At 44.6% G+C, this 16,050-nt stretch overlaps 6 protein-coding genes across 6 annotated transcripts; 4 read left to right on the forward strand and 2 right to left on the reverse strand.

The window, feature by feature from the left end:
• The first annotated feature begins 621 nt into the window (after positions 1-621).
• LOC108043556 (protein no-on-transient A) lies at positions 622-3,438 on the forward strand. Its single transcript, XM_017122318.2, has one exon. It carries the CDS (start codon positions 711-713, stop codon positions 2,994-2,996), a length of 2,286 nt encoding a protein of 761 aa, XP_016977807.1. The 5' UTR covers positions 622-710; the 3' UTR covers positions 2,997-3,438.
• A 989-nt stretch (positions 3,439-4,427) lies between these two features.
• Positions 4,428-6,137, forward strand: LOC108043559 (ADP-ribosylation factor-like protein 6-interacting protein 1). The gene is made up of 3 exons (XM_017122321.2): positions 4,428-4,636; positions 4,739-5,104; positions 5,492-6,137. The coding sequence occupies exons 1-3, from the start codon at positions 4,613-4,615 to the stop codon at positions 5,693-5,695; spliced, it is 594 nt and encodes a 197-aa protein (XP_016977810.1). The 5' UTR covers positions 4,428-4,612; the 3' UTR covers positions 5,696-6,137.
• A 2-nt stretch (positions 6,138-6,139) lies between these two features.
• Positions 6,140-8,143, reverse strand: LOC108043558 (splicing regulatory glutamine/lysine-rich protein 1). The gene is made up of 3 exons (XM_017122320.2): positions 7,924-8,143; positions 7,139-7,860; positions 6,140-7,072 (listed from the first exon to the last, which is right to left on the reverse strand). Exons 1-3 carry the CDS (start codon positions 8,058-8,060, stop codon positions 6,153-6,155), a joined length of 1,779 nt encoding a protein of 592 aa, XP_016977809.2. The 5' UTR covers positions 8,061-8,143; the 3' UTR covers positions 6,140-6,152.
• Positions 8,144-8,667: 524 nt separating this feature from the next.
• On the forward strand, positions 8,668-11,377 carry LOC108043557 (T-complex protein 1 subunit gamma). The gene is made up of 5 exons (XM_017122319.2): positions 8,668-8,686; positions 8,825-8,918; positions 8,977-9,038; positions 9,119-9,618; positions 10,096-11,377. The coding sequence occupies exons 2-5, from the start codon at positions 8,885-8,887 to the stop codon at positions 11,132-11,134; spliced, it is 1,635 nt and encodes a 544-aa protein (XP_016977808.1). The 5' UTR covers positions 8,668-8,686; positions 8,825-8,884; the 3' UTR covers positions 11,135-11,377.
• A 69-nt stretch (positions 11,378-11,446) lies between these two features.
• On the reverse strand, positions 11,447-12,878 carry LOC108043548 (N(6)-adenine-specific methyltransferase METTL4). Its single transcript, XM_044457198.1, has one exon. It carries the CDS (start codon positions 12,876-12,878, stop codon positions 11,799-11,801), a length of 1,080 nt encoding a protein of 359 aa, XP_044313133.1. The 3' UTR covers positions 11,447-11,798.
• A 1,154-nt stretch (positions 12,879-14,032) lies between these two features.
• On the forward strand, positions 14,033-16,043 carry LOC108043546 (coiled-coil domain-containing protein 63). The gene is made up of 5 exons (XM_044457070.1): positions 14,033-14,286; positions 14,343-14,638; positions 15,024-15,532; positions 15,597-15,771; positions 15,827-16,043. Exons 1-5 carry the CDS (start codon positions 14,062-14,064, stop codon positions 16,041-16,043), a joined length of 1,422 nt encoding a protein of 473 aa, XP_044313005.1. The 5' UTR covers positions 14,033-14,061.
• The last annotated feature ends 7 nt before the right edge of the window (positions 16,044-16,050 follow it).

Here is a 16,050-nt window from a genome sequence, read left to right on the forward strand (position 1 = left end):
TAAGTTTAAATTGTTTTCCGTTAAGAATTTAGTGTTGCGGGGAAAACACTCGGCTAAATATCGGATAGAAATGGGCGGTTGGGAGCATTAAATTCAGTTTTTGGACCAATGGGAAATATGTATATCGTACCCCCTCTCCACAAATAGGAATACCTCAGTGTATTCATATGTTAAAAACACCTAAATAAATGAGGTTTCAGTTCCTTTATTTAAAGCTCCAATTTTTACTTTTGACCCATCTACTCTGTTTTGATGCAGTTATTTTCGGAATGGACCCGTTGCCAGCAGTGTAGGGGAGTACCGAGATAATTTTTCCTAGGTAACAAAATGTGCTACCTTCTACAATGCATATGTAAGCAAGTATGTGCATACATTTTACCTTACTTAGGCTTGTTGTTATAAATGAGCAATATTATTATTTAATTTTCTTTTGATACCTAGCTATGTATTTATTTCCGTAAATACCTTGTACCCTACCTAGGTCCAAGAAATAGTACCTTTCTCAACACTGGTTTTTGGGTTTTCTCTTTTAAAAAAATAATAGTTGCCCGGAAAACATCGATGTTTCCAATGTTCTGAAAACATCGATATCTCAAAGTTATCGTGATTTGTTTCGTCTCTACCTCCCCTTACTTTTTTCTACCTGGCAACACTTCCATCGGTGTTTTCGCTATAGAGCATTTTATCTGAAAAAGAACATTTTTTTTGCAATGGAAGGTGCAGTTAAACTCAATAATTCTAATAACGCCTCGCCATTGCCTCAACGCCAGCAGAGGGGCAATCTAGCTAATAAGAATCTCGGCAAGCATACTGCCCCGAAGCAAAACGCCGCCGCCGATGGTAATCCTGTTGAAAAAAAACCACGATTTGGTCCGCCGAACACCCAGAATGGCGGAGGAGTTGGTGGTGGTGGTGGCGGTGGCGGTGGTGGCCGCGGCGGATTCACAGGGAATCGCAACCGTGGAGGCAACCAGAACCGGCAGAGTTTCCAGGGTGCAAATAATGCTAATCAGAAGCAGACTAATGAATCGCCGAAGCCGGCTGCGGGCAATGTACCCGCAAAGAACAATGAACCTGCAGCCGCCAATCCAAGTCAGCCGATTCAAAATGCCAGCCAAGGTTCGGGAAATCAAGGAGGCCAGGGAAACCAAGGAGGACAGGGCAACCAAGGCGGACAGGGCTTCAGAGGTCGCGGTCAGAACCAGCCGAACCAGAATACTGGCCAGGGAAATCAAGGAGGCCAGGGCGATCAAGGAGGTCCGGGTCCCGGCAATCAGGGAGGCCAAGGTAACCAAGGAGGTCCCGGAAATCAAGGTGGGCAAGGCTTCAGAGGACGTGGTGGCGGCCAGAACCAGCCGAACCAGAATGCTAGCCAGGTAAATCAAGGCGATCAAGGAGGACCAGGCAATCAGGGAGGACAGGGCTTCAGAGGACGCGGCGGTGCCCAGAACCAAAATGCTAACCAGGGACAAGGACAAGGCCAAGGAAATCAAAGAGACCAAGGAGGACTGGGCAACCAAGGAGGCCTAGGCAATCAAGGAAACCAAGGAGGGCAAGGCTTTAGAGGACGCGGCGGTGGTGCAGGCGGAGGCCACAACCAAACTGGCGGCGGCGGTGGAGGAGGAGGAGGTGGTGGTGGTCAGCAGCAACGTGGCAACCGCGGCAACCGCCCTGGAGGACAAGGAGGCATGAACAATACCATGATGGGCGGCGGCGGTGGAGGGCAACGCGGCGGCGAAGACTTCTTCATTGCCCAACGCCTCCGCAGCATTGGTGGGCCCACCCATGAACTGCAGCCCGTTGAGGTGCCCACCGAGACCAAGTTTTCTGGCCGCAACCGTCTGTACGTGGGCAACCTGACTGGGGACATCACCGACGATGAGCTGCGCGAAATGTTCAAGCCGTACGGCGAGATCGGGGAGATCTTCTCGAACCTGGAGAAGAACTTTACATTCCTGAAGGTCGACTACCATCCTAATGCCGAAAAGGCCAAGCGCGCCTTAGATGGCTCGATGCGCAAGGGACGCCAGTTGCGCGTCCGCTTTGCTCCGAATGCCACCATTCTGCGCGTGAGCAATCTCAACCAGTTCGTGTCCAACGAGCTGCTGTACCAGTCCTTCGAGATCTTCGGACCCATCGAGCGGGCCAGCATTGTCGTGGACGACCGCGGCAAGCATACCGGCGAGGGCGTAGTGGAGTTCGCCAAGAAGTCCTCTGCCAGCGCCTGCTTGCGCCTTTGCAATGAAAAATGCTTTTTCCTGACTTCTTCGTTGCGTCCGTGCCTGGTGGAGCCGATGGAGGTGAACGACGACAATGACGGCCTGCCGGAGAAGGCGTTAAACAAGAAAATGCCGGACTTCTGCCAGGAGCGCAGCATCGGGCCGCGATTCGCCGACATTAATTCTTTCGAGCACGAGTATGGATCGCGCTGGAAGCAGTTGCACGGCCTGTTCAAGAGCAAACAGGACGCCCTCAAGCGTGAGCTGAAAATGGAGGAGGACAAGCTGGAGGCCCAGATGGAGTATGCTCGCTATGAACAGGAAACCGAACTGTTGCGTCAGGAGTTGAGGAAGCGTGAGGTGGACAACGAGCGCAAGAAAATGGAGTGGGAGATGCGCGAGAAGCAGGCCGAGGAGATGCGCAAGCGCGACGAGGAGACTATGCGACGGCACCAGGGCGAGATCCAGAACCACATGATTCGCCAGGAGGAGGAGATGCTTAGGCAGGCACAGCACCTCAACTCGCAGCTCAACTCGCTGATCGATCAGCAAGAGGGATTCGGAGGCGGCAGCAACTCCGGCTTTGACAATTTCGGGCCAGACTCACCATTTGAAGTTTTTAGAAACAATAACAGCAACAATTCCACAATGGTTGGAAACAATTCTGGACCTGGAGGACAGGATAAGCTGGACGCCTTCGAATTCGGAGCAGGCGGAAATCAACGCGGCAATAATGCCGGCGGAAATAATGCCCCATGGGGACGCCGACGCTTTTAGACCCTAAAGACACTATACGTAATGATAAATCATAACGTAATCTTATTGGTTACGCTCCACATTTGACTTTTTGCTCGGTTTCGAGTAAACAACATGAAATAATACAAAGGGATCGTGTGAGCGATCCATCCACATTTATAATATCATTTGAATTAATATTTTAAAATATGTATTCGCCTATCGGTCTCAACAAGAAATCCACCATGAAGTAAAAATAAGGAACGGACAAAAACCTTAAGAAATAAACAATCCAAACGCAAAATGGCATGCTAACATATTGTGCAGTATTGCAAAGAAAAACAAAATTTCCAATCATCTTTTAACCATTACCTACATCAATTTAATCATAACGATAATTTTAGATATATGTAGTAACTATCTCCAGTAACATGATTACTTTTTGTCTATCATTCAAATTAAATATATGAAGATATGACTGAAATTATAAATGTCTATTCGGTGCAGAATTAAAATAAGGGGTATTAACAAGAATAGGGGGTAGGCAAAGTTTATTTGGCTTTGATTATTTTACCTCCCACATTTCAGTGTAATTTTATCTATACCTATGCCTACTGAATTAATTTTAATAAAAACGGCTCTGATACTCAATGATTTTATTGCCTTTTTTCAATTTTCGATAGATATTTGTTGAAGCAGCATTAGTTGTAAAATTACAGCATCTCTCATTAGCTTTAATTGCTTTGAAATGGTTTTATTTATTTATTGGTATTATTCATTCAAAGCTGAAAAGGGAAAAGACCAAGAACATAAAAATAAAACCAGCATGTCTGCTTGTGTCTTTAGACCCAAGGGGCTGTCCATATATTACGTCAACATGTAATCAATTGTTCAAACAAAAATTCATTTGGTTCGCAGGAGTAATCATTTGTCTTCCTCTCCTCCTACCTCGAAGATTACTCAATTATATGAACGACATCCATTTGTTGTTTGTTCAAGTTTAGTCGAAATCACAATAAATTTTCATACTGCTATCCCCCAAACGAAAAATAATTCGCCAATCACACATTATCTTTCTCAAGATAGTTTGCAGTCTACGCTTCTTTCTACATTCAAAAATATTAAATCTAAATGTCATCTAGACCAAAAAAAAAAACTTAAAATTATGCAGATTTATTGATTCCTTTCTGGAATAAAGAAAACATAACTAACTTTTCTAAAAATTCGGGTTCTTTGCCTAAAAAATAACGTATAAAAAAGCACAATGATTTGACTTGACTAGATTTTAAAAAAATGTGCTCTGCTAATATTATGTAATATTTACTTAATTTGAATTAATATTAAAGTTTCTAAAGTAGGCGGATTTCAAGAAAATGTTTGAAACGCTTTTGTAAGCTCCATTATTTCAAGACAGTGTCAGCTAAATATCGACAATCGCAACAACCGATGTTTTAAAATACAAAAAACATCCACCTCTAATTTTTCCCTTTTTTAACAGTGAACCACGGTCACACTTAAACTTTGGCGTTGGCTTAAAAAACCCAACACCTAGGAAAATTGATTTTTCGCTCAAACGGAAAGCAACACCTTGGTCTACAATTACATTTCTCGGAAACTAACTTCGTCTGGCGGATAAATAGAGACAAAGAAAAGCCAAGATGACAGCATCGCAGGTTGACCAGGTGAGCAGAGGGCGGAATTCGCGAAAGCTTTCCGGCCGGAAAACGGCGTCGCCATTGTAAGGAAAACTCGAGGACTGTGAGATTTGCCTTTTCTCCCCGCAGAAACGTGCCCTTAACAAGCTGAAGCACGACTTGGAGCCCTTCCGGACGGCCATCGTGGGAGCCTACGGCGTCCTCACCTGGGAGAAGCAATACTACGCCGGAGTGGTGTTCGGCGCCATCAGCGTCCTGTTCCTGGTGCTCTGGTATCTGGACCTCTCGCTGATCACTCTGTTGTCACTGCTGGGTCTGCTTAGCCTAGTACTGGACTACGTATTCCCCACGGTCTCGCGCCTCCTTTTCGGGGGCGCCAACTGGGACGGCGACCAGGAGGCCAAGTTCGAGGACGTCTGCGGCCAGGTGTGCGCCGTCAAGGGCAACCTGGTGCTCTGGTACGAGTACTTATTTAAGGAGCGAAAGTCCACAGTGGTGAGTACCACTAGCAAGATTCTAAAACATCAAGATTTTAATCTGGAAACATAAGTATTCATAGTTATTTAGTTTACGCAAAATTCAGAAAAAGTTTTTAAAATGAAAACCATTCTTAAAAACACTACTGAAAACTTGCACGGTAACTTTAAAGGATAGTGGTTTGGTTCGCAACTGTACATATGAAGTTGGTCACGTCATAAAATGCATTCTTATTTATTTCTGTTTTGGTAATTATTCTAATTAAATGAATTGTAATTACAACTACCTCTTTTTAAACTAATTTTTATTTTCACAAACATATTACAACTTACGTGTTATGTTTTAAATGCGATAGCAAAACAAAATTTAATTTGACAATTTTGCTCACAATTTTTCTTCTTCCAGTTCGTAATCATCATCAGTCTGGGACTCCTGGCTCTTGCTTGGATTGGGGCCATAATCAACAATCTTCTTCTAATGTACCTAGCCACCCTGCTCATTGCCATGTGGCCTGGGCTACAAGACAAGGACGTCTTCAAAGGCATCACCCAGAAGGCCTCGAAGATTTTCAACGATAAGATCCAGTGCGGAAAGAGGAAGCTGCAGTAAAGAAAATCTCATCTCAAACAAGCAGATACACTCATCACCATTTGACCAAAAATATTAAACAAGCCTAAGTCATCTACTTGCCATCATGCACACATCGCAACTGTCACTAACTACACCATCGAGCATTGAATTTGAACTATAAATATCTTAATAGATAAGTGCAGCAGCATAATGAAAGTATTGTCATCGGATAACTAGCAAATCCCGTCGTGGTCTTCGCCCCATCACATCACTATAAGTTTGTAACATGTAAGAGCGAAGGAATCTCGAAGCAAGGCGTACGGAGAGAGAAAAAGAACGCGCAACAAAAGACAAGACAAGACATTTTTGTGATTATTTTGTGAGTTAAATTGAAATTTATGATAATCCCGAGTAAGATACAAAAGAACTTAAGCGTCTAATAAACTATATTTAAATAAAGATTTCAACTGAATAGATCAAATAATTGCGACCCTATCTATCTGCCCCTTCCCCTTGATCTGGATCGCGTGCGGGATCTGGCGTGCTTGCTCTTCTTGGTCTTCTTTTTGTGCTTGCTGGGGTGCCGTCGATGCTGCTCATCCAGGCTGTCATCGCTCTCCATGCTAGAGTCGTTGTCCGCCCGCTTCGATTTACCTTTGGACCTTTTCGAGTGTTTTCTGGACTTTCGGCTGGATGATTTTTTCTTGTGCTTTCTGCGCTCATATGCTGAGTCCGAGTCACTCTCGGTGGACTCTCCCGTATCGTCCGCCTCGTCTGAACTGCTCTTTGCCCTCCTGCTGCTCCTGGGACTCGGCGATCGGCGCCGGTCACGCTCCTCGCGCTTGGATAAGGAAGAGCTGTTGCTCCTCGGACTTGGCGAACGCCTCCGATCACGCTCCTCGCGTTTAGATGTGGAGGAGCTATTACTGCGAGAATCCTGTACATACCTTCTTCTATCACGGTCCTCTTCCTTGAGGGAATGCGACTCTTCTTTGAAAGTCCTTTCGCTGCGGTGCTCTGTTTTATGTGCTTTTCGGTTCTCGTCTATGTATGATATGTGATTTTCATCTCTGTAGGATTTTTTGTCTTCATGCTTATAAGATCTATTGTCTTCATCCTTGTAAGATCTTTTATGTTCATTCTTATAAGATCTATTGTCTTCATCCTTGTAAGATCTTTTATCTTCATCCTTGTACGATTTTTTATCTTCAACTTTGTATTGCTTTTTATCTTCATCTTTGTGCCGCCTTCGATTTTCGTCTTTGCCCGATCTCGGTTCCTCCGCTATATAACTCTTGCGTTCTCGATCATCGTCCCTGCGGTCTCTGTCTCTTCTGTCGGTTGACTTATCCTGCTTTACAATAATTTGACCGTGCTCGTTTTCCTGTTTTTTAAACTCTTCATACTTCGCGGAGTCTGAAAATAGGAAATTAGTTCATAATTTAGTATAGCAGACAATAACTTTTCCGATTCCCGACTTACTTATGCACTTTCCGTACTGAGCGTACTCCTTTCGGGATACAGGCTGACAGAGAAACTCGTTGAACGCCTCCTTGGAACCCCCAATGGCCATTTTGACAATAACTCGCCCAGCATGATCGTCAAATCCCTCGATTTGCCCGTACTGATCCTTCTGCTTGCCACCCAGGATACGAACGTACGCCTGCTTCTTAATCTCCAGCACCTCGTTCTTTTCTGGCTGCACCAGCAGTGCCTTAGGTTTGAGTGCCTTATCAGCTCCCAGACCCATGCCCTTGGGTCGTAGAAAGGGAGCATCGTCAATGGGCCCCGAACCCTTCTTTTTGGGTGGCGGATCCTTCCAACCCATGCCGCGCAGCATAGCCAGGCCAAATTGCTGGATTGGTATGTTGTCGTAGTCATCAAGGGTAGCCTCCTTGGCTCCATCGAGAGGCAGCTCGTCTGCTTTGACAGCAGGCAGGACGAGTTTTTGACCATCTAGCCCTTCGGTACCATTATTTTCACTTGCAGCCAGCAATTCCCGAGCAGCACGCTGTTCCAGACTTTCCTTTGGACCACATGCAGTGACCTCTGCAATGGACTGTGCTGCTGGAGTCACCTCCTCCGGATCTGGCTCCTCCTCGCCTAGCAGAACTGCCCGCCGCTTCATCAGGCTGGCCAGAGCGGAGGAAGTCTTCTGGCTGCCCTGCATTTCGATGACCAGAGGGGCATCTTCCACTTTTTCTCTGTAGACACGAAATAACCCTAATAATGTACGAATTTAACAAAATATTGATATTTAAACTTACGCCACCAGCATGATTTCCTTTCCCTCCAAACATTTGATCAGCTCTACTTTGGTTTCCTCTTTTGCCTGCTTGCTGGGCAGAATATTCGGTTTTTTGGCCACCTTACTGAAGCCAAAAGATATCTTCTTGGCATCCATGGCTCTTACCAGGGTTCTTTCTAACTAATTAATAAATTAAAACCTAATTTATGATGAAATATGAAGAATGCCGCCTGGAATCGTTTGTAAACAAAACGCAACAGCTGTTTCGAAAAGGGGTGTATTTTGATTTGTTATTGGTATCGCCACACTAATAAAAAGTATGTATTGTTTGGATGCAACAGTGATTTTGATAAATTTTGATACAATTATATATATTTTTTTTGTTTTAAAGGATTGTTAAAAATAACAAAATGTTTTATAATATTAAAACCATACAATTGTTTATTATAAGTTAAAAGTTTTATGTTTTGTTTTAAAACGAATAATTAAATGTAAATGCCGAAGGATTATTTAATTTTTAAGGTTTTTCCATTAAGACAAAAAAATAATAACATATAGATGCAAGACAAGTAGAAAAGTTCCAGCTGAATAGAGCGTTGAAAATTGTACAATACAAATTCGGTGATCACTGTCACTGTATTCTACTGAAAGCTTCCCATTGATAAGAAATGCCGTCCGGTGTAAACATAATGTTTAAAGCTATCGATATTTAAAAGTGCTGCTGCTTCGAATTGTACAAAATTTGAATTAAACTATTCAAATTTAAAGAAAATTAACTCAAAGTAAGTGAAAAGTTAGTATAAATTAGCTACAGGGATTGCCAGAAGTAATTATCAAGCTGGTCCGCTCAGTTTTTTTTCGAACCTTCTGGAATAGTGTGTCATCGGCGGGTCTAACCTCAATCATTCTCTTTCAAACAGCGGCAGCGCCAGCACGAGTTCAATTGTTTTCACGCAGAAATAAATTAAAAATCCAGAAACATGTTCGGTGGACAGCAGCCAATACTCGTGTTGAGTGAGTATGAAATTTGCGCCTCGTAGAGCCCCATAGCAATCAATTTACCCGCCGGCAGGTCAAAACACAAAGAGAGAATCGGGCCGCAAAGTGCAGTTGGAGAATATCCAAGCCGGAAAGGTATGACTCACATGTCTGGGACTTGGGTCTCGGTTTTTCGCGTTTTCCCGGCCATCTGCTGATTGAAACTCCTTTTTCAGGCCATCGCCGATGTAATCCGCACCTGCCTGGGGCCTCAGGCCATGCTGAAGATGCTGATGGACCCGATGGGCGGCATCGTGATGACCAACGACGGTAACGCCATCCTGCGCGAGATCACTGTGCAGCACCCGGCGGCCAAAAGCATGATTGAAATCGCCCGCACACAGGACGAGGAGGTTGGCGACGGAACCACGTCGGTCATCGTCCTGGCCGGAGAGATGCTGGCCGCCGCCGAGCCCTTCCTCCAGCAACAGATCCACCCCACTGTGATCATCCGCGCCTACCGCGAGGCACTCGAGGACATTGTCGGCCACCTGCAGTCGCAGCTGAGTGTCCAACTGGACGTCAAGGACAAGGTCAAGATGGCCGAGGTGGTCAAAGCCTGCGTGGGCACCAAATTCATCGGCAAGTGGTCGGACCTGGCCGTCAAGATCGCCCTGGACGCCGTCGAGACGGTGACGCTGAGCGAGAATGGCCGTCTGGAGGTGGACATCAAGCGGTAAGATTTGTGGACCTTTTTAGTCCGATTTCACGTAGTTTTATTATCTTTGCCAAATCAAATGATGATTTAGGTAGGAATTAATTGAATGGCCTCCGAGGGTTTTATAACTTTTTACAATCATTGTGTAGACTGTTTTCCTTTAATTTAATTTATTTTATTCTAATTTAAGATGATTCAATCTGTTGATAGAATAATTGTTGTTGCTTTAAACACTGTTTAGTTATTAAAGTTTTTTAATTATACAAAAATAATGTAGGTTCAACATTTGCAGCTTATCTATATTATAGTTAAAAATATATAATTTTTGAAAACAAGTGAAACATTTTTATTAGACTGTAAAACCGTAACTTCTTTTATATATATATTTTTAACTTATTGCAGCTTAGAGTAGGGATTTATATTATATCACTACTATTTTAATAAGATTTCAAACTAGATTGGTATTTAAATGCAATTCTTTTTATATTTCCATAGCTATGCCAAAGTGGAGAAGATTCCCGGCGGTGCCATTGAGGAGTCGTGCGTGCTGAAGGGCGTTATGATCAACAAGGACGTGACGCACGCCAAGATGCGCCGCCACATCGAGAATCCCCGCATCGTGCTGCTGGACTGCTCGCTGGAATACAAGAAGGGCGAGAGCCAGACCAACGTGGAGATCATCGGGGAGCAGGACTTCACCCGCATGTTGCAGATCGAGGAGGAGTTTGTTGAGCGCATCTGCGCTGATATCATTGCTGTGAAGCCGGACCTGGTCTTCACCGAAAAGGGTGTCTCCGATCTGGCGCAGCACTATCTGCTGAAGGCTGGCATCACTGCCATCCGCCGGCTGCGCAAGACTGACAATCTGCGCATTGCTCGCGCCTGCGGTGCCACCATTGTGAACCGCACTGAGGAGCTGACAGAGAAGGATGTGGGCACGGGAGCTGGCCTGTTCGAGGTCAAGAAGATTGGCGATGAGTACTTTACCTTTGTGACAGAGTGCAAGGAGCCCAAGGCCTGCACCATCCTGCTGCGTGGCGCCAGCAAGGACATCTTGAACGAGACGGAGCGTAACTTGCAGGACGCCCTGCATGTGGCCCGCAACTTGGTTTTGGAGCCGCGTGTGGTTGCCGGTGGCGGAGCCGTGGAGATGGCTGCCTCCCAACTGCTAACGCGCAAACAGGTCAAGGGACCATACACAGCGGTGGCCCACGCCCTGGAGATCATACCGCGCACGCTGGCCCAGAACTGTGGAGCCAATACAATCCGCGCCCTGACTGCCCTGCGCGCCAAGCACGCCTCCCACACCGGCGAGGGCGTCTGCGCCTGGGGCATCGACGGCGAGTCCGGCGAGATCGTGGACATGAACGTGAAGAACATCTGGGAGCCACTGGCCGTCAAGCTGCAGACCTACAAGACCGCCGTGGAGACGGCCATCCTGCTGCTGCGCATCGACGACATCGTGTCTGGATCCAAGAAGCGCGGCGGCAACGAGCCCACCAACCCGGCCGCCATGGCCCAGGGCCAGGAGTAGTAGCCTGCGATCAACCACGTGTATTAATAATGCTTACTATCCTTTAATACTTAATTTAACACTCAAAAGAAAAAAAAAACACAAAATCCACACACACGCCACCCCAAATGTTTAACATTTAGTTTGGGCCAGGCGATGCAGTCTTCTCTGGATGGAGGAAACGCATCCGCAGGCCGTCTACACACAAATTCTGCTGCATTTGCTCTCATTAACAGAACACAAATAAAATTGTTAAAACTCATAGTTGTTTTGTTTACAGTTTGGATATTTGTGGAGGTTGATTTAGTACGTTTTTAAAATAAACACAAATTTTACCTATTGCAACGTTGCTAACTTACAGAATAAAACAATAATATTCCTTTTACATAATTAATAAAGCTTTTTTAATTTTTTTGTATTCCATGCCAGTCTTTCTAATATTAAATACACTCAATATAAATTAAATAAGCATTTATCTATAGTATTGGAAACGAATTCAGTGTAATTTACGAAATCAAAGCCCAATATTTAAATTCATTTGACAATTATACGAGTGACTATTTGATGAGTATGTCAATAACAATTACTCAGAAGTAAATAACAAATAGGCTCAGGGTTTTCTACTTATTGTATAAAGGGTCTTAAATAAAACAAAAGTTTTCCAAATATTACTTGGCGACCAGGGTTACGTATTTTCCAATTTGGAGTGGTTGCCTTCTTGGCCCACATCATATAACCTTTCGTCCATCAATTTGAGCACCTCCAAGCCAATGGAAGTGAAGTTGGGCTGCAGATATCGGGCAAACAGCTCCAGGCATTTCGGTTCCTTCTGGTCATTCTCCAGCTGCAAGTAATCCCTGAGCCACGACAGCAGTGGTGGCTTGTGGGAGTGAACAATGCTGGGCACGCTGAGAAGCAGATCGGTGTTCAAGATGTCCTTCCCGTAATCCTCACGAGCATCTGAGCGACAGGCCACGTAGAGCATCTCGTAGGGCTGCTTCTGGGTAAGGTCCCCCAGAGGAGGAGCAATCAGTTGGTGGTCCGTGTTGAGTTTGTACCACCTCAGTTTGTGGACCAACCGGAGTTGCCAGCTGGGCAGCAACTGCTGCTCCAGCGCCACCTGGTGCTGCGTTGAATTGGTGCACCAGATGGCCACTATGGATCGTGGGTGTGTGAGCCTGGAGAGCGAGATGAGCGACAGTTGGTCATTGCTGAGCATGGAGTATCCCAGCTCCTGCTTGGCACGCTTCAACCTACGGATGTACTTGTTGCGCCAGGGAGGATCCAGCACGATGAGATCGTAGGCGGGCAGGAGTTGGTGGAGCAGTGCTGTCAAATTGTCCACGTTGTGGTTGAAGAACTTGCATCGATTGGGAATTAAGTATACGCTGGGCGCGTCATCCTGACTCTGGAACTTCTGCATCCGACCGCTTTCGTTGGCTCCATAAAGTTGGGGCACGATGTAGGCGTCCTCCCAGTGCCTGGCTATTGGAGGAGTATCAGCCGATGCGTTGGGCTTGGTCAGAAGCTCGAGATATCCATTCACCATATGCAAATCTTCCGAGGAGGATGTCCCCCCATCGCCGGCATTCTTCTTCCGCTTCTTGGGCTGCTTTCCACCATTCTCCTGAGGCGTCTTCTTGGCTTGAAACTGGAAGAGCTCAGACTTGAGCTGGAATTCGCCATATGCCTCGTTTATTAGTTTCCTGTGATTCAAGAAAACCGCTGATTGCTTATCGTCTGTTTTGCTTTGCAATCTCAACATATTCCAGAATTGAAACATTAGATATTCCATAGCTAAAAAATCATCCCTGCATTTATCGATAGTGGTCTAAGACGCCAAATTAAAAAAGGTAGTACAACTACTATACATTGTTTTTAATTAAAAGAGATGAAATCAAATTCAGAAATAAATTGACTAACACTATTTTTTTTATTTTGTAAGATCTTAATTTTAATAATAATATGAACAATTAACTTTCCACTGCGAAACAAATCATCCATAATAAATCCTTCTACTACAGTTTAAATAATTATAAACATTTTTTACTTTCACTTGTTGTTGCTCAAACTGAAGAAATCCTTCATTTGGGTAAGTAATTTCGCATGCAGCTTCAATGTCCCCGACGCTTATAGTAGTTCAGCTACACGCTTGAATTTTCGGTTACAAATCGAACCACTGTCCATAATCGCAGCTCATATTTGCATCGCAGTGGATTATATTTTTGGGCTTCTTGCAGGACGAAAAATGCGGGTACAGAAACTACTGAAACACTCCAAGAGTGTCCATTTTGTATAGATATACTGACTTCTACTTCCGTTTTTCGGCCACCCGATCTAAATTTATCATTAGACTAGTATATCTTAAACGGAGGCGTATATTAGTTCGTTCCAGCTGGACAAGTCAATATCCTCCACTTTGGGCTTTCTGTGTGTGGTTATCTAGGGAAAACGCTTCAGTCGGTCCTTATACTTCTCCGGAAAAAAGGTCTTGAAGTTGGAAGGCTCCTCTTCCCAGGACATGTTTACTAAATTCGATTGCACTGGCAAGTAAAATGAACCGACGATTCAACAGTTGGTTAGTGATAGTAATTCTATATAAATAGCTGTGGGCTCCATTTGCTAAAATATCGATACAAAACAGAATTGAAACGTTAAATTGGAATATATTTATTGCAAAAGCAGATATAAAATAAAGGCATGCATTTGACATTACTTTCTATACTAATAAATTACTAGTTAATCTATGGCTTATAAAAATTCGTAACATTATGATCAATTTAATTAATTTTTACCCTGCTATAGATGAAGATCAAAAAAGACTCATTCGAATTCCAAAAGTCCGTTACCAAGCAACCTGTCACCAGCAACGTTGTTTATACGTGAAATCAATAAAATATCTTAATAAAAGAGCTTCATTCCTGGATTGAAATCACTTAACTACCATAATGGCTGACCAAAGCGAGCTTGACCAATTGGCCACTGCCGAGCTTCTGAGGCTCCAACGCCAACATCGGGGTCTCCAACTGGACCTTCGAGGCCTCCTCGAGGAGAAGGCCAAGCGACTAAAGAAGCAAAACCACATGATTAACGTTCTGCAAGTGGAACACCAGAAGCTAAAGGACGAGATAAAGACCCTTGAGGGAGGCACCCACGCCCGCAAGAACACAAATGTGGGTGGCCATTTAGGATTTTGACAAGTTTAATCCATAGTCTAAAACATTTTCAGAGGGAGAAGCACCTGGGAGCATTGCAGGGACAACAGGCGGACCTTCAAAGAGTGCTCCAAAATGAGCGCACCAATCTTTGGGAGCTTGAGGGGCACATCCGAAAAATGGAGAAGGAGATCGATGCCCTGCGTCGCAATGAAGTTCCAGACAACTGCTACAAGGACACCATTTGCAAGGTCCAGAAGAGTGTGGTTAAATTGGAGAATCGCTTGGATGTGGTAAACAAAAAGTGCAGCGATGTCCTGACAGAAAACAGCAAGATGCGTGACGCAATTAACCACATGCTGCAGGATCGGTGAGAAAGATTCAGAATACGAAGAAATCGGGCTTAACAATTTTCATTTGTAAGGATTTCAAGTTATTCTCTATAAACGAATATGTTATAGTTGTTGGTAGGTATGTAAACGGGGTCACCAAACGAAAACTGGTCTGGTCTACCACTAGGGTGCTTTGTTTTGATTGTTTCCTAATATGTTTCTCGGTACACTCCATAAATATTATAGTTATAGGTGTTGCGAGGTATGAAAATAGGGTCACCAAACGCAATCTGAACTGGTTTACCATTAATGTTCTTGCGTAACTTCCCTTAGTTTACTGTTATTTTAATTGTTACTTAAATATGAATATATTTATCAACTGCTATAAAGTATTTTAATTAACCCTATATTGCACAACTCCAGGGCAAACTTTAATGACATGTGGCAGCTGATGGTCACTCAGTTCAACGAGGGAAAGAAGTTCATTATGGACCTTATCGACCAGTCGACGCTGGCCTTTGACCAGCGGGAGGAACTCTGCAACAAGCTGTCCGTACTGAAGGACCGCAACGAGAACGACAAGGTGATGCACATCCAGGAGATGCGCGAGATGCAGCGTCGCCTGGAGCACGATGCCAAGTTGCAGAAGTTCTTCGACATAAAAGGCCAGAAGCGACTCAATCCAGAGCTGGAACAGCGAGAGCTGGACAAAAAGCAGAGCCAGAAGGAGACCTACGAGCGGCAGCTCCTGGAATACAAGGAGATTATCGAGAAGATCAAGCTGCTCTACGGCGAGGAGGATGCGGAGCGACTGGTGGCCCAGTTCAAGCGCCAGGAGGACGAAAACTTTGCCCTCTTCAATTATGTGAACGAACTGAGCCACGAGGTGGAGGTGTTGAACGATTCCACACAAGAGCTCCAGGATGAAATTGGTGGGCTTACAGAAGGGATATCCTGGATATCATAGAACCGATTTATAGAAACTCTAATCCACAGAACGTCAGAAATCGGAGCAGACAGAAAAGGAGTTGAAGCTCAAGACTGAGGCGCTGGACTATTTGAATGCCGAAAAGGAGCGGATCGAGCAACTTGCTGAAGAGACTAGGGAAAAGAAGCGCACCCTGATCATCAGACTAGACCAGCTTCTCAAGGGCATCGAGGATATATTCAGGTGAGACCTTGTAGGATTTGACTTTTGTATAAACTAATGGCTAAATGCTTTACAGACAACTAGCCTGCGACGATGCCCCAATCCTGAATGTGCTTAGCACGAAGACTTTTTTAACGGTGCACAACGTGAAGCTATTTATTGGCGTTATTGAGCGACGCGTCAATCTAATCATCAGTGCCATTAATATCGAGGATAATTCCAATAAAATACTGGCCAGAAAAGATCGAGTTCCCAAGTTTAACATACGGGAATCGGCCAAGACTAAAACTTGAAGATAAC

The sequence above is a fragment of the Drosophila rhopaloa genome, unplaced genomic scaffold, assembly GCF_018152115.1.
Source record: "Drosophila rhopaloa isolate 14029-0021.01 unplaced genomic scaffold, ASM1815211v1 contig_155, whole genome shotgun sequence".
In the NCBI taxonomy this organism is placed as follows: Eukaryota; Metazoa; Arthropoda; class Insecta; order Diptera; family Drosophilidae; genus Drosophila; species Drosophila rhopaloa.

Coding starts and splice junctions, on each gene's coding strand:
- LOC108043556 (XM_017122318.2), top strand. CDS start 711: ATGGAAGGTGCAGTTAAACTCAATAATTCTAATAACGCCTCGCCATTG.
- LOC108043559 (XM_017122321.2), top strand. CDS start 4,613: ATGACAGCATCGCAGGTTGACCAG. Junction 4,637..4,738: donor CAGCATCGCAGGTTGACCAG/GTGAGCAGAGGG, acceptor TTCTCCCCGCAG/AAACGTGCCCTTAACAAGCT. Junction 5,105..5,491: donor AGGAGCGAAAGTCCACAGTG/GTGAGTACCACT, acceptor TTCTTCTTCCAG/TTCGTAATCATCATCAGTCT.
- LOC108043558 (XM_017122320.2), bottom strand. CDS start 8,060: ATGGATGCCAAGAAGATATCTTTTGGCTTCAGTAAGGTGGCCAAAAAA. Junction 7,861..7,923: donor AAGGAAATCATGCTGGTGGC/GTAAGTTTAAAT, acceptor TCGTGTCTACAG/AGAAAAAGTGGAAGATGCCC. Junction 7,073..7,138: donor TCAGTACGGAAAGTGCATAA/GTAAGTCGGGAA, acceptor TCCTATTTTCAG/ACTCCGCGAAGTATGAAGAG.
- LOC108043557 (XM_017122319.2), top strand. CDS start 8,885: ATGTTCGGTGGACAGCAGCCAATACTCGTGTTGA. Junction 8,919..8,976: donor GCAGCCAATACTCGTGTTGA/GTGAGTATGAAA, acceptor ACCCGCCGGCAG/GTCAAAACACAAAGAGAGAA. Junction 9,039..9,118: donor AGAATATCCAAGCCGGAAAG/GTATGACTCACA, acceptor CTCCTTTTTCAG/GCCATCGCCGATGTAATCCG.
- LOC108043548 (XM_044457198.1), bottom strand. CDS start 12,878: ATGTTGAGATTGCAAAGCAAAACAGACGATAAGCAATCAGCGGTTTTC.
- LOC108043546 (XM_044457070.1), top strand. CDS start 14,062: ATGGCTGACCAAAGCGAGCTTGACCAATTGGCCACTGCCGAGCTTCTG. Junction 14,287..14,342: donor ACGCCCGCAAGAACACAAAT/GTGGGTGGCCAT, acceptor AAACATTTTCAG/AGGGAGAAGCACCTGGGAGC. Junction 15,772..15,826: donor GGCATCGAGGATATATTCAG/GTGAGACCTTGT, acceptor AATGCTTTACAG/ACAACTAGCCTGCGACGATG.